This window comes from Fringilla coelebs (genome assembly GCF_963513975.1).
Source record: "Fringilla coelebs genome assembly, chromosome: 5".
In the NCBI taxonomy this organism is placed as follows: Eukaryota; Metazoa; Chordata; class Aves; order Passeriformes; family Fringillidae; genus Fringilla; species Fringilla coelebs.
In genome coordinates, this window is record NC_140033.1 from 68,631,842 (window position 1) to 68,648,789 (window position 16,948).

General features: G+C 42.9%; 1 protein-coding gene across 24 annotated transcripts in view; it reads right to left on the reverse strand.

The window, feature by feature from the left end:
* Positions 1-753: 753 nt before the first annotated feature.
* The window catches only part of MICAL3 (microtubule associated monooxygenase, calponin and LIM domain containing 3), a 173,574-nt gene continuing 157,379 nt past the window's right edge, over positions 754-16,948 (reverse strand). For 19 of the 24 annotated variants that reach the window (XM_084206569.1, XM_084206571.1, XM_084206570.1 and 16 more), the window contains 4 exons: positions 9,215-9,280; positions 6,775-6,874; positions 5,747-5,820; positions 754-5,662 (listed from right to left, as the gene is read on the reverse strand). In XM_084206569.1, the coding sequence (XP_084062695.1) occupies positions 5,478-5,662; positions 5,747-5,820; positions 6,775-6,874; positions 9,215-9,280 (425 nt within the window). In that variant the 3' untranslated portion in view covers positions 754-5,477. The remainder of the gene's footprint in view (positions 5,663-5,746; positions 5,821-6,774; positions 6,875-9,214; positions 9,281-16,948) is intronic. The other 5 variants (XM_084206572.1, XM_084206574.1, XM_084206573.1 and 2 more) reach the window with 1 other exon arrangement.

The window sequence follows — 16,948 nt, forward strand, 5'->3', positions numbered from 1 at the left end:
TGAAAGTACTCAGTGAGCTGCTGCCCTGCTGAGCTGCACAAATGAGGCAGTGAGAGGTGTCATTCCTGCCACCTGCAGCACAGCCTGCTCACCCGGCCTCCAGACAGCCTCCCGGCAAGGGGAAATCCAAGGCGGGCCATCCTCCTGCTGCAGCAATAGGTTTCCTTTTATCACACCACCATAGGAACACCAGGGTTTATCCTTTGTTTTTAAAAAAAGGTTGAGAGGGCAGGAAAATGAAACACATTGTTTGGGATTTCCCCGGCTGGGATTTCCCCCAGCGTCCTGCTCTACTTCTTAGAAAAAAAAAAAAAAAGAAAGAAAGTCAGCAGAGAGGCATTAACGTAATTCTCCCCATATTTTTCTGAAAGGTCCTACACCAGCATTAGGCTACACCATATGTTCAGCCTAGTACTGCTGGCTGAGGAAGTGAGCTTCAGCTACAAAAATGAAATCCTAGTTTCTACAACCCAATTTGTAGAACCCAATTTCTACAACCCAATCCCTTCTTGGCTATTTATAGTAACTTCACTGAGAATCTGAAGAAACAATGTAGAATATGCACAGATACTGGGGGTGTCAGTTGATTTTTTTGCATCAGATAATTGAGTGGCTGAGTGAGTCAGCAAAAGAGTAATTGAAGGCAGACAATTTAACACCCAGATTTATCTCTACATCACCTCCTCTCAGGTCCTCATCAATCATCAACCAAGGGAGTGACATCAGAGGAAATAAACGATAGCGCCACCAGCAAAAAAGAAAAAATAATTAATGACTTTATTTTTTTTTTAGTTCAGTTGGCCATCTGAGGTGCTAAAATCTCAACACCAATGAAGCAAGTGTGCATAAAAACAAACAATAAAACACAACCAAATAGAAGAAAACAGGCTGGAACAGAGTTGGTTTTGTACAGCTAGGGTATTCGCTTTTCTGTTAACGCTCCATACATGCCAACCGTAAAAGCCTTGAACAATCTGAATATCAGAGTTCACGTTCATACAAAAGGGCAGATGCCAAAGCAACTCCCTTTGCCTGGATTAGACTTCACACACGCACGCATGCACCCACAGATACAGAGTATTTAAATTACTGCAATGCCATCAGAACATGGCATCCCTCCCCTTCACACCTGCTTTCAGTGACATCCTCATCTGCCTGCTACCCTGCCTAGTACCTGCCAAGCAGGCACATACAGGCAGGGTAGCATGCCTGGACAATGCAAAAGCAGGAACTTTTGGAAAGCTTCCCATCTCTGTTACTTTGCAAAGGTCAACAGCCAGCGATCTCTTTTTCTGTGTATTTTTTTATATACAGGCTGGTTTTTAGTATGCTTTAGAGCTCTCTTCCTTGCAGACAGTGACAACTGAAATTCCCATTGCAGCTTTTCAGTTTGCACATGGGAGATTTTACAATGCAGCAACACCTCTCTCAATCCACCGGTGTATGGTGTAAACACTTAATGGAAAACTCATTTTAGAAGAATGTTAACCAAACAAGGTGTAAGCTGCTCACAAAAGGGAACTGCCGGCTGCTCTAGATCATGCTGTCTAGACCACTTAGAATACTTCATAACGTTCAGGATTAGGATGTATAAAAATATTAAAACCCACCAGAGTGCACACAAATGTGGTGACTAGCTCTATGCAAGCACCGTGTTCTAACAGAGGCCTAGGCATTGCACAAAACTCAGATTCTTGACCATGGGGGTAGCCCAAGGATCCACTGGTGCCTTTACATACAAACAAATATTTACAGAAAATGCAGAGACAGAAGGACAGACTTTTAAAACTTGCTGTTTGCTCTAAAATATGTTCAGCAATGCAGTTTATAACATGCCCTAGTGAGACCAGGGGGTATTGTTTAACTGAAAGAAGGAATATGTCTAAAAGTTGGAGCTGAAATGTCTTGTCACCTCCCCACACATTAGTTCTCCGAAGCTCGGAATTTTACAGCCAGTTGTGACTTTTAATGAGAATATGGTTAAAAAGGACAGTTTAAAAAAAAAATGGTACTGTGAAAACAGCAGATTAGTTGTTCTGGCAGTCCTCACTCCCCCATTTCCATTTACCTCCTGGGCGTTTCCTTCCAGGAGCTGGTGTTCCCCTCCCTTCCCCGTAGGGGGCTGAAGGGCTTGCCCCATCCTCAGTGTGCCCGTTTCAGAACCAACACAGCTCAGGTTCCAAGCTCGGCTCTCTTCCCACCTGCTGCCGGGATGAAGCAGCCAGCCCCGGGCCAGGACCGTGTCACCTGGGGACAGCCACCCTTGTGTGCCCACATTTGGGGAGCTGAGGGTCCCTTGGCTCTCCTCACACGTGAAATGGACACACGTCATTGAATGCACGTGGCTGAGTGCGCGCTGCAGGCAGCGCAAAGAGCTACAACATCCTGCTCGGATTCGGATACAAATAAGGAATCTTGTGCTCACAAGAACCTTCTTCAGCTTTAAAAATACAAAATTTGAATTAAAAATATTCAGAGAGTAAAAAAACCCACTATCTGATATGCAAGTCATATTCTTAAAGTGCAACTGAACAGCAAATAACAAGTTGTGCCTTTTGCAACCATTTTTATATAAAAAGGCCTTTTAACATTCCCTTTTGTGTATTTTTTATCAATTTGTGTGTGCGATGTTAGCTCTTTGCTTTCATTCTCGCTGCTGGAGGCCTTCAGCACAACCCAAAGAGTTTAGGGTTAGAATATGTGGGTTTTCTGTGCAATAAGGTATTACACCCTGAAGTGATCTCACTCTTCAGCATTGCAAAGATCTTGCCAGTGTCCCTCAGCATGAAAGGGAAACGAAACCATCTGCTGTTTCTTCTTAAGGACTTTTTTTAGTTCTACAGCTCACATTCAATGACCTTTTGTTACAAGTTAGATGTGGTCCATACACCCAGTGCACTATAAAATGGACTGAGGCCAACTCTCTGCACAAGACAATTTACAGTAAACTTTCCTCCACTCCAGCTTCCAGTGGCCCCTCAAATGCAGACTGTGTAAACTACCATTGCCAGTGTGACTCAGGCAGCAAGCCCTGCACCAGCAAATGGGAGGGAATTCTGTTTGTTAGACATCCTGCTGGTAAAGCCAACGCTCTGAGATGCTGGAAAGGCAGGAGCCACTTACTAAACATGCACAGTTGTGAAATAGCACTGCAGCTGCCTGTCTGTCTGCTTGGTTTCACGAGTATCTGGATTTAATTTGTAATGCCTTAGGTGGAATAAAGGGAGAACACTTTGGGTGGAAAACACGGGTTTCTACAGTTAGCAACCAGCACTGCTCAGAGTCCCCATGGACACTCCTACCCAGTCTCCCTCAGCCAGGGGCATTCTCCCAAGTCAGAGGTCAATTCAAATCATAGACCTCGGCTTACAGGAGACCCCTCTGAAGGAGGTAGAGAGCCAACAGCAAGAAACCATGCAAACTTCTGTGCCAGGGCAAAAGACTGAAGGATGTTCAGCCCTGCTGGGATGCCTAGCACTGGCAGTGTCAATTCCAGCTGGAAGAGTCAGCAGGCTGTACAAATGTGTTTGGGAATGGGACATGTTCTCAGAGACCTCAGAAAGCAGCCTTGATACTTCTTGAACAGGAAAAGAACACAGTCAGCATCCCAAAGAGGGAAACCCTCCAGACACATCATGTGAAGGACGGGACACATGATGGCACACAGTGCACGGTGCTGTTTCAGCTCTGCAGGATAGGTTAAGGACACGGCTTGCCCAGGGAGTCTGTCCCACAGGGAGTGGGGCTGAGCTGCTCAGTGCACATCCTGCTCATCGGTCATCATGTGGTTACAGTCAGGACCCTCCTGGCTGAAAAGCAGCAGATTCACTAACTGGGCCAAAAGGAGCTTCTTCCAATAGATGCAGCAGGAAATGTGTTGCTTTTGTTTTTATGGAAACCCCTCAAACTGTATCAGGACTGTGAGGATCCCCTCTTTCAGTGAGGAAGAGACATATGGGATATTTCTACCTCACAGTTTTGGCTTTCTTGTTATAAAAATGTAAAATTTAAATAAATATAGGTTTGTTAGTCCAAAAGAGAGAATGTGGGATGTGGAAGAAAAGGATGCTAAGAACACAAATAGATTCTTAAACTCCATGAGTGCACAGGATTTTTTCATAGATGAAAACTCCTAGGGCAGGATGCATCCATGGGTACATAAAGGCTGCCCTTGCTGTGAAGCAGGGACCAATCCGCAGTAGTGTCTTTCTCTAACAGAGTTAAAACACTCCCTCCACAATCAAATATGTGTAACAATCAAATTATTATTAAGAACACTAATAAATAGCCACAGGTAACAACATCCAGTAATTTTGAAGTGGAAGTTGTAGGATGCAGCAGGCACACACACCCATCACTCGTCCATTTTTTTCCTAAAAGATACAAAAATGAATCTTCTTTCAAGTATTAAAAAAATAAGTTAATTGACATAAAAGGGTCAAAGTGACTGAGGGCCCAGGCAGGTCTTAAGCTTTGTTTCCAATGTGCAAAAACAAAATACAGAGAAAAAAAAAAAAAACACTGAAAAGTCTTAATGGTGGTTCGGTCACTTAAGGGCTTCTCCCTTTTAGGGGGCCTAATAACCAGGGAATGCTGCCTGGGAACACCCCTGCCCCAGCACACACTTACCACTGTCCCACAGCAGTATTTTCCAGTGTCAAAACAGTCACAATAAAAACAGAACAAGGAAGCCCACCAGCCTCTGAGCTGTGGCCATGAAGACTAAGGCCAGCAGTAGCTGCCTCTCCAGTGTGTAGCAAAGCAGGTGGGCACCTTCCCTCTCTCTTCTGCTCCCCTTGCTCCCCACAAGAAGATTTAGGAGGCTAAGGTAGGGAAAGAGTCCACTGATGCCCACTTCTCTCCAAAAACCAAGAGGCAGAGAGTTCCATGACACATAGCAGTATCTTCTCTGTCTTGTATTTCTTCATATCCATGCATAAGGATCAACTGCAGGTTTCTTTGGTGGGGAGGAAGACTAAAGCAAAGAAGGTGTTGCCCTGGGCTTCTGGAGCTCTCTTGGACAGCTGACTCCACTGCTACAGGCTGCTGTGGTTTTTCAGGAAAGGTTGCCACTTCCCTCCCTTTTATTAGAACTGGTGTAGTAAAAATGGGGAAGGAATGGACCACCATAAATCCAATGTAGTTAAGGGTACGTCCTCCCTTAACCTCCTTCCCCACCATATGGATTATTTCCCCCTCCCTCCTACCACACACAAAATATGGTCCATCGTATAGGACCTCAAGGAGACTCCACAGTCTCGACTCATTTCTTCAACTTGGCTTGCAGACATGTAAAACTTAAGCTTCTGGAACCAACACACTTATCAAAAGGCTTCTGAGTGCTTCAAACCAAATCCCTGCATGCTGTTGGACCTTTCAGAGGTTTCCCCTTCAACATCTTCCTATCCATGTAATTCTGGCAAACTCAGGGTAGGCCAACTGGACAACACAGACCAGCAGAGGTAAATGTGTTAAGCTCAGGACCAGTTCAAGCTAAAACCTTTGGAAAGCATGACTGCCTCCAGGTCCTTGTCTTCTTCTTTTTCTCGAAGCCGCTGCTCCTCAAGGAGAGCCACAAGGGAATCTCTCTGCTCCACTACTTCAAGCATTTCATTCAGGATCCTCTTCTCCTCTGAGAGCTCCTCATCTGTCTTCAGATGATCTACAGACATATCAAGAACTATCAGCATACACAAGGCTAGAAATACACACTTGCAATCCATGAAGTATTCCCTTTTGCTCTCACCTTCTACTGCCATCCTCTCACGGAGTTCCTGCTGCAGTCGACTCTGCCTGTCTTCCAGTTCTAGCTCCCGAGCACTAAAAGGAAAAGAGCAGAAATCCAAGTTCCAGATGTAATAAGATACTGCACACATTGCTTCATATTCATTCTCAGTTTCTGCTCCCTCTCTAGATATCTGCTGTGCATTTTACCAATCCTGTTTGGAACAACTCTTCAATAACTTAAAACATATAACTGTAGTTTTAAAAGATTTAATTGCACTTTTAGCATTTCAGGTGCTTTTCCTTCAGCTAGGAAGTGCAATGCCAAAAGTGGAGCAAACTAAAGATAGAGCAGAGTCAAAGAGCAAATAAATCTGCAATGCCTCTAGTATCCCCTGCTTCCACTCTAAACCAAAGTTACTTATTAACAAATTGCTTATTACTAAGGACACTATCAGGCTATTGCAAACACCACCTTGGGACTTTTCTGCCACTAAGGCCATTAGCTTCCACATTGCAAATGTGAGCTGACACACTCAGAAATTAATTTCAGTGAATTTGCACAGAAATTCACTGAAACAGAACTTGGGGGAGAACAGAAAAACCTCCCAATTTTATTAGCAGGAAAACACCTTTACCATCTGAGCCCACATGAGAGGCACTGGGGTCCCACTACAGGCAGAAAGGAGGACCACAAGGCAAGGTGGCTGAATTAAATGCTTTTGGCTATACTTAGAAGACAACTTTACAAAACCAGAAGGAGTCCCATTTTATTTCTGCATAGCTTGAAATCACTTCCACAAAAAGGATGTGTTTTATACAAGAGCAGCATGAGAAGGGCTCACATACCTGTACTTCTTCATGTGCACAAATAATTGGAACTTTCATCCCTCACCACTATTGCTCTTCTACCATTCCTCTAAAATGTACTTGGGATTCCTATCTCAGCCTAAGAGGCTGCTGACCTCCTGGCCTTACAGGGAAGACAATACTGACAGATCTTCCACTGCTATTTATGATAAAATCCCCATTTTTTCCACATTCACTCACAATATCATCAGTTCAGACTCGTAGCGAACCAAGGCATTCTTCTCCTGCACCAGCTTGAACCACTCCTGCATCAGCTTGGGGTCATCCTTCTTACCCATGCCTGCCAAGAAAGAAACCTGGTAAATTTTCAGGTAATGCCCTGCAGTGCTTACAAGCCCAAACTGCAAAAACAACAATGGGGCAAAATGTGCAAAGAAAGCCGAGCAAGATGCTGCCAGAGCACTCCCAAGCCGGGTCCGTTCAGTTTGCCTACAGCACTCAGCTGAGTGGAAGTCACCTCCAAAAGGATTCTCTTCTCTTTGGAGCCTACTTTTTTTTATTTCTGATATTCTTGTGATTACTTGTTTCTTCCTCACTCTTACTGCAGAAAGCCCCAATTTCTATGAGTATTTAACTTTTCCTTTCATTAGAAGAATTTTATAGATGTTCATGCCAGCTACTTAAACATATGCTCATCAGAAAAGGGTTCAATTGCCACTCCATGTGTTTTACCTTTGTTTTCTTCAATTGCATGTCCTCAAGTTTTTCTTTTACTAGCCAAAAGTAACATCTTGTCTCTTCTTTTTTCAACAGTTAAGTAAATCTTTTCTGACTGCTCCTCCCAGCCACACATATCTATTCATCTTGAAGATCCCCCTGCACAGTGAACACAGAAACTAATTCTACTGTACTGCATACCAGCACTAGAAAGAAAAGGAACCCCCAGACACATCTGCTAATATGAAAGAAGAATAAAGAAACCTTGGACCTTGACCACCCAATATAGAACTCTTTGCTGGTCCTTTATTTTAGAACAAACTCCTAAACTAACTCACTAGTCCACTCATGAGTTTTGTGTCTGTCAGGAGTCATGTGGAATAAATGCAGAATGCTGTTCCCAAAGCCTTCTGTTGATATTTAGCAAACACAAGAACTTACCAAGGAGGCTCCTCCTGGCAAGCTCTTGGTCTGGGCCACTTATTCCACATTGAACCACCTGCATCTGAATGCTGTGATTTACATCAGACCCCACCAAGGCTAGTGGCAACATTCCTGCCTGTGTGGCAGTAGAAGCAGGAGCAAGGCCTCAAATCAAGCTCACCAGCACTTCTGGATTGCTGCATCCCATCAGCTTGCACTGCAGGTGACCTAGGCATCCCAAGGTAACTAACATCCCTGTCTCTGCTTGTTGTGGATGTGTACTCTCTATGTAAGAACAAAAGCTCTCAAACAGTCCATCTAATGCTAAATTAATCAAGCACCAAGCTTACTATTCAAACTCTACAACACACACAGCACAAATACCACATTAATGGCTACTTAATTCAGACCCATACCCCATTAATGGCTACTTAATTCAGACCCATGCCCTGCCTCATCCTCAGTACATCAGAGAGCGCTGCCCTGCAGTTACTCAAAGGAGAGCCTACAACTCCTAGTAAGCTGCAGCTTGGGCTGCCTTTGGAAATGTGTCATACCAGCCCTCGGGGAACACCAGGCTGGGCTGTCCCACCCTAAGAGCCCCTGGCCCTGAGGACTTTAGACCAGTGTGTTGCTCAGTTCCAAGCATTCCTTTCTGAGCATCTCTGCACAATATGCCCACGTGGCGACAGGAGAGGGAGACCGTACATGCAGATGTCCAGTGCTGTGGCGCCATGAAAACACTGGGAAGTCTCCCCTTCCTTTCCAATGTCAGGATGTATAGAAAACAAATGCCTCTAAGAAAAAGCCAAAAACACAATGCTACTGACCTATGGAATATGTAAGTATTTTTAAACAGCCAATGAGTAGAGGAATAATGGGAGGACTGGAAAGGGAGCACTGACAACTGATGTGAGGGAGCACTATGGAAAGCAGATAAGTGGTTAGCAAAATTACACCATGAACACACATAAAACAACCCCTTCCCCATGCCTTGGCAATGGAAACTCTACAGCAAACTCCGTTTGGGATAGTTAAAGAATGCACTCAGCAAGACAGATGAGGGTGAACTAGTCTAACTTAAGGTCTGTTGGTTTTTAGAGTTCACAGATGTTTTTCAAATCAGTCCTTATAAAGACACAGTATTCCTTTAATCCCTATATGCTAATTAAAAGGCTGTATTTAAGGAAACATTGTTATTCCCTTACCCCACCTTCCAAACATCTTTCAGGAGGAATAGAGTAATTGAAGCCACCAAATGAAAATAGAAACTTTGAGTGTGACACTTCTGGTCCCAAAGCTGCTGCCCATTGTCCCTCCCAGTCACTGCACCTTCTCTTGCACAGCTGGGACTAGCAAAAGGGATACTGTACCTTTAACAGCTTGCCACAGGCTCAGAGAAGCTGGTTACCAGGTAGCTACAGACAAGGTTGATTTGGGGACACAGCAAGAAAAGGGACCCTGTGGTCACTAGCTGACTAGTGCTGCTATGAGAACCCAGCTGTGGGCAGGAGGACAGGGGTGTGTGAGGTTACGTTACCTTCATGGGCACAGCAAGGGCAGAAGGAGAGAGGTCTACGACGTGGTGTCCCGGCATTGGGCTCAACTTCAATAGGACCAAACGAGGAAGAGGAAGAGGCAGGAGAGGAAGAGGAAGTTGGAAGTGGAACGGAAGAGGAGGAAAGGGGTGAAATAAAAGACAAGCAAAGGACAAAAAGCATAAGAGTGAGAAAGAAAGGAAACACAAGAAGAAAAAGAAAAGAAAAAATACAAGAAATGGAGAAGCAGAAACAAGGGATACAGTCTACAGATGAATAATGTCCCTAATAAGCACAGATAACAGGTAAGAGGTAGACTGAGGTACTGGTGAACTCTTACTGAGCTGTACAAATACCAGGCAGGAAGTTACTGTTACTGCACTTTTCCTAATGTACAGTTTTCAGGTGCAAGGTCTTTAACTGAAAGCTTTATGACCCAGATGTCAGGACGAGTAGAGACATATATTGCACTTCTGATAAATGTCAGATTTCGAGCAGGGTTACAGTAAGTCTCACCTGCATGCATAAGACACCAGCTGTAAGCAGCCACCCTACCTTAGGCTCTATCAGGACCATGCTCTTATCACCGTGGCAGCATCCACTGATGGTAAAAGTGTCCTTTGTAATGGAATAGAATGTCTTCAGACAGGGAACACCACAGGGAGAATCTGATTACCGTGGAACCAGCCTGCCAGGGTCTGCTGTGTCAAGTATGGTGAGTACACATGTACCTCACCAGATTGCTGTGCTTAGGAGGGAAAAGGCTTTTACACAGATAGTGGTTCACCTCGAGGTCTGTGGGGGCAGTGACCAACTGAGGACTCTGCAGAGTTAAACCAGTACATTTAAAGCTCTCCCTTGGCATTCTCATGCCACAAAGCATTTTAAAGCTTACAAGTCCTGTTAGTATCAGTGACTTACTGAATCTTTATCATCTTTTGCATCAGCCAGTGAAGGACAAGCATTTCTCATCTCTCAAAAGGTTCACCTTCTTTAACACCAAGAATTTGCTTTTCAGTGGCACTTAACATTACAGAGATAAACAGCAGGCAGTAACCAATACCACTAATATTTACAGGAGGACATGCAACAGGGAGATGATGAACTCTGAAAAGTCAGAGGTACCAGAATGGAACACTTACTGGGCTCAGGGCACAACTGCATTTTTAAAGAGGGAAAAGGCATAAACTCCACAACAACAGTATGGTAAGAATAACACTCATTTTGGAGAAGTCAGCAGAGTTTGATGTTTGTGGTTCACAGAAAACTCTACAAAATTAGAGTACCAGCAGACTGGGAAGGCTTTAGAAGGGACCATCACAGAACTAGACCAGCACATGGATGACACACTGGAGCAAGAGGGAGAGCACATCAGCTTCAAAGCCCCTGACTGAGCAGCATGGCTTTCTCAGAAGAAGAAACCTCTGCACTGGAAGCAGGAAGGGGCAACATCAGCAGAGGTGCCACAGCTGGCCATAGGACAGTTACAAATAAAGCATTGTACCAACAACATTGAGAAAGTACCAGAACATTAATTACAGCTGTTCTGAATTTTCCAACTTCTTCATTTTAAATAGATAAATACTAAGGCTTTTTTTCCTACAACTGCCATTTCATAGATCAGGTTACAAAAGCAAAAACAAACAAGAAAAACCCCAAACCACAAAGGTACAGTGAAGAATATGCTTCCACGCAAAGCAGAGCATTTAGTGCATGATACTTGTTAAATATTTTTTATTTCCCATGCTATCTTATTCAAACCACTGTTTTGAGGGTGGCCAGGGAGATGGAGATTTAACTGTATGGAAAAAAATGCACTTCTCTCAGGGTTTGAGATTTCATTCAGAACTGAGGGCTGGGGGGTTTTGATACATTTCAAACCATGGACAAAGACTTGGTGAGGAACTTCCAGATTTCCATATTTGAGCTGAAAACAAATACCCAGTATGTGAAAATGTCATTCATCTCATTGTGAAGTGGCCACACACTGCTAGCTTTGTCATCAGTAAGCAAGTGGTCTGATACTAGGAGAGGATCCCATCTTTGGTCTCCTGTAAAAAGCCCCAGGGATCACACAGCACCTGACTAATATGGAGCTCACTCCCCACAACTGCATTTTCCTCCCCTGCTCTTAGTTATCTTCCCACTCTTGTCTAAAGAAAATTTGTCCTTGAATCAAGCTACAAAGTCCATGGTATCTACACTAGTCTAGCTACCAGAAAAGTCAACATGTTTTTTCAGTAAGGTAATAAACATAACCTTTGCAATTAAGATCCTTTTCAGCTAGTCTAGACGTAAATTACAGTTAATTACATTGGTCAATACAGGTTATGATCATTGCAATTCTTTGGAAACAATTTCTGTCCAAAGTAGGATGATTAGCAAGACTTTAGAAAGTCTTCCTTATGTATTAGAGGGTCCTTAACAGCAAGAACAAAGTGCAACCTGATAACTTACTTCCCATGGTTCTCTAAAGCTTATTTTATGGCTTATGGCTCCAAAAGCCATTAATACTCCTAGAGTAAATAGTAGTATTATTATTATTAATATTATTGCATTGTTTAGAGAAGAGAAATCACCACCTCCCAGTCTCATTAAATTATCAAAAGTATCATCACTGCAAGACAATTTTTCTGGATGTGGAGCCAGAGCCAGATAGGGAAAAACTCATTTGTTGTGCAAATTAGAAAAACCTCAACAAACCAAATCTCCCTTTCTGTTTAAGTCTCCTTCACCACCAAAAATATACTGACACAGGTATTCACCTACAACATGGAAAAAGTTCTGGCAGCAGCAACACCCACTGAAGCAGTTTGTTTGGAAGGAGCTGAAGGGCAAGAGAAGAACCATTTCTGTGACCTTTCCTTCTTGGGTTCCTCCTGTGCTGCCAGCAAAGGTGTGGCTATAGCCTCTGGACAGAAAATTACCATTTTTTTCACCAGAGGGATAAAGCTGTCAACAGACTATGTTAGTCATGAGCTGCTCCTTTTCAGTGCCACAAGCCTACTCTTCTTTTGTGCAAAGCAGCCCAAGCTGCTGGCAAGCCAGAGCATGGTTTGGAGGCAGGAGCTGCAGCTTATTAAGGAAAGGAGTTTCTGAACATTCTCAAGATGCAGAAGCTCTGCCTTGCATACCAGACATATCCCATCAATAAAGTGACTGGAATTACTTTGCTTCTGTGTAAAAAAGCCACAGGAATGACCTTGTTTGTCACAGCACTCTCGAGAGACTGCAGACTTTGCTACGGTGGTGGAAACCAAGAGCCAGGTGAAGAATAAATACCATAGCTTCAAAGTCTCTTCAAAACAAGGACCAGAAATTGTATAGCCACTATGTTCATTTTCACTGTATATTGTTCTTTTTTACAGAAGCTACATTAGACTGTTGCATTCTTTTCTAATCTTTATTTACCTGTTGATTAAAGAGCAATTCTTCAGACTTGTTTTGTCCTTTTCCTCTCTAGCTCCGTAACACTTCTTCACATCACAAGCCCAGTGGTCAAAATGATCAATCAGGATGAAGAAAGCACTGCACAGAGTTTGGGGTGGCAGACCCCATTATCCCCAAGCTACAGTTCACACTGATCCCCTTCACTGTTTGCCTCTGTATTTTGATATGAGAGCTGTGATGATTTCTGAGAAGTGGTGAGTCATGGCAAGTTAAATTTACTTGAACAGATATAGCACCGACCAAGTGGGATCCCATCCTTTGCATCCAAAGACTTTGATTTCTATATTGTTGACTAATCACAGTGGTTTGGAAAACAACAACACTGGACAGGAAATCCAGCTCTGAGGCCAATCTCAGTTCTGTGGAACTTGCCCTCACAAATTATAAGCATGATAGTTTAAGAACTTATTTTGCTAACAAACGTCATCCCTTTATTTATCAGGAATACTGAAAGCTCTGATTTTAAATCAGTGCTTAAAATATGGATCAGTCCAAAGGGGATCAGTAAGTGAAAGGGCACTGATCATAATAACTGTCCTCTTTTCCACCCTTAAAAAATCAGATTATGATCAGAAACCTAAGTAATGAAAAAAAAAAGGCATTCTAACTTTACTATTTGGTGAAGTTGTTCAACAGCTGCATTATTAAAAACCAGAGATACAGAAAGCCAACCCTTGGAGAACAGCATCCACAGAACTGCAGGTTGAGAACAAGGATTTTGACAAATGTCCCACAAGCACATCACAGTTTATTAAATCTGGGTCAAACTCCATTTCCTCTACAGTACAATCACTAGGAGAAATCTGGGGAAAACTCACAGAGAACCAGAGTTTCATGCAGACTGGACCACTTTTATTTATCCAGCAGAAGGGCCTGGGGGAAGGGCAGGGAAGGGAAGGAAAAAAAATATGGGGAAAGTAGTGGTTGGAGCAGAGCACACACACAAATGACTCCAGAGAAGTCTTCTGCTTCTACTAGACCTTGAGGCACTTCAGAATGTTCTCAGAATGAAAACAGTCCAGCACTGACCCTGTCTCCCAAGACTGTTTGTTGTTTTTGTGTGCAGAAAAAAGCAGGTAAATGGCAATTGCCTAACAAGTACTGGCACTTAACAAGTTCTGCTTATCAAGTGCTCTTTCCTGCTCAAAATTTACAGCAAAGAAAACAAGTTACCAATTCACTTCAGAGTCAAAAACGGCTGCAGACTGCAAAAACAATGTTTATCTTACAACTCCATTCCCCTTTCAGAAGAGCTGTGTTTGCCAATCACAAGAAATAGGACTGATCCCACTTGAATATATCAGACTCCAGCCTTGCAGAGTTAAACCTGCAAGACTTTAAAAGGACACAGTAAGCTCAAATGTTTTAAATAAGTTTTTAAAAAAGGTGAAATTGTTGTAGAGTGTGCTTTAAATAGAGTGCAAAGATTTAAAAAAAAACCCAAACAATTGCACTTCCCTGCCCTGCTTACCTGATGTCATAAGACTCTTGTCAAGAAGGGAAAGTACGTGTCTGAAATAGACATTATCAAACACACAAGCTCTCTTCCCTACATCCTTCTTGCCTCTCTTGGCATACTCCAGCCAAGAAAAAAGCATGATGGGAGTGTGTGGCTGTTTATTGATTCCCTGCAAGGAAAATGAAACTGCTCACTTGACACAGAGGAAACCATGGAGGTACTTTCCAGAGGCAGACAAGGAGCTACTGGGTTAGGAGGAATTGAGGCTGGGACTAAGGAAGCAAGATGACTAATGGAGAACAGACAAAAGAGAGGGAAAAAAGGGTAAGGGATAAAAGGAGAAGGCAGATTTGAGAAGAAGGTAGGACCTAAAATTTATTTGTCCACAGACAAATAATGTTGGGCAGAAGAGGAAGCACAGCCCAAAAATCTTGGAAGAAGTCCAAAGGCTGGGATTCAGACTGTGTCAGTGGGAAGACAAGACCAGGAGTAGTGGAGAGAAATAGGGTGGCTGAAGGGTAGAATGCCAGGATTTCTTTGTCAGGAAGGCAGGATTAAAATTAAATGCCTAAGAATAAAAATGGAAGTGGGGTAAGGAGCTCTGGATGAAATAAGACAGGATCAGGACAAGGACTGTCTCAAAAAAGGTAACAAAAGAGTATGTATCCACCAGACTAGTGCATCCTTCCACTGTCTGGCTCAGAATCCATATTTTCAAATCTCACTATTCCACAGCTGCCAACAAACATCTATAAAATTCACTGATTGTGCCCCATTTCCTCTCCATAAGGATCTAGCCAGAAGATGACAACCTAGTGTTGCTACCAATTATTCCATAAGGACATGATACAGCTCTCTGTGCTGGACCTGGAGGTTATAAATCTGTTGATATATCAATATAATAGGAAGTCTTAATTTCAGTTGACTTTGCAACCTTTGCAATGTTCTTTTAACCACACATGCATACAGTATACACACAGGAATAATTACTCAGAATTGAAATGTGACCATCTGTAGCGTGAAATGAAACATCTGCGTTACAGCAACGGTACAAAACATTTCAGAACAGGAAGAGAGGATTATGACATCTGAGCAGAGCAACAGAACTAGTTAAGATAGCAATCTGTAATCCTACACACTGGAAGTTGACCAGGATGTCAGAAGTTACCACTCCCCTTGCAGAAGTTGTTGTGCAATCTGTAACAACTAAATATTACCAGTTTACTGATAACTTTCCAAAGTGCTTTGCAATTTTTGTTAATATTCTATAATTTTGTTAATATTCTATTGACTAGAGCCATGCCCATGCCTCAGAGACATGGGTTGCTGATAGAATAATTAACAGTGCAGCATCCAAGCTGCCTGCAGGGCTCAGCAGAGCCTCCAGGGATTCTAATGGCTCTCTACCCAGACATGTTAATCTTGAAGCTGAGCTCTGTATCTGCCACTTGAGCTGACAAGTATCACCAGAGCAATGTATCCCTTCTGGCAAAAGTGTTCTGGCAGCCCCAAAAGCAAATATAAAGCAAATTACATGGAGGCAACAAAATAATACTACAAAGCCACATACTCCAGGCTATACTGGCTCATTGCATTTAAAGGGATACTGCCCAATATATTTTTTTTTTTAATTTGTTTTTTGAAAATAGTGTTTTTGAGATGAGCAGAAATTTGATAGAATTTTAAGATGTATCACCTGGTTTTAAAATAACTGTGAATATTTCCTCTGACTGTTGGAAGCCCAGGTGACTGAGTCACCACACAAATAAAGCAGCTTGTTCAAAAATGACCACTCTGAGATGACTGAGCTCAGAGAAATGGAAGAGCAAACACCCAAAGAAATAAACAAATCCCATTTCCAATGAAGACTTTTTGCAGCACAATGAATTTTTTTAAAGTGACAGTGTCCCTTTAAGTGAAGACTATTTTGCTTTTCTTAAAGCCACTATTAGTGATTTGGATGGGATTGCTGTTTCTAAAGAGGCATTAGGAGCAGAGGCAGGAGGAGGGAGAGGTGTAGTGGAAATAGCATTAAACAGGGATAAGGGTTTGTTAAGTGTGATTCAGCATCAACCCTTTTACAGCTCCTACTCTATGCACATTGTGAGTATGGGCCAGCCCTGGTGGATACAACCAGGAAGAGGATTTCAAAGTCTCTCTGCAGGAGATAGCCCAGGAAAGAATGCCAGAGGGACTGGACAGTGAATGAAGCACAGGGCTAGCAGAGGACTCTCCCATCAAAATTAGCACAAGGGAACTGGGCAAGAAGTTAGATCTAAGGAGGAAAGTCTTCCATTCTGAAACTTGCACTTGGGTGGATATTCTGGACTCAGGTGGATGTTCTTCAATAAAAGTCTATTGTGCCACAAGTCATTTACAACAGGTAGGTACAGGTAGATATTATGTGGGACAGCCTCCCTGGAGCAGGAGAAAAAATGCCTGTTAAAAACCTGGGCAAGATGACATTTGAGGGATCAAACACAGATCACAATGAAATCAGGGAAGACTTCCAGGGATGTGTCCTGGATCAGGCCTAGAGCGTGTGGATCTCTCCCTCTGCAGAGCTGGTCTGCAATGCAGCCCCTCAAAAAAACACAGCTTAGATCAAGCAACTTTCTACTCTGAAAGATAAACTAAATGAGACTCTCAGATAAGGCAACTGAGCAGAGTTTTCTTTCTATTGGATCTGCTGACAGACAGACGTGTTCACTTAATAAGAATAGATTTTGGGTGGTCAAACTAGGAAAGGAAATTTTAATTTTCAAGATAGGCAAAGGCTAATCAAATGTCATTTGCAACCCAAATGTTAATCCCCTACTAAGGGACT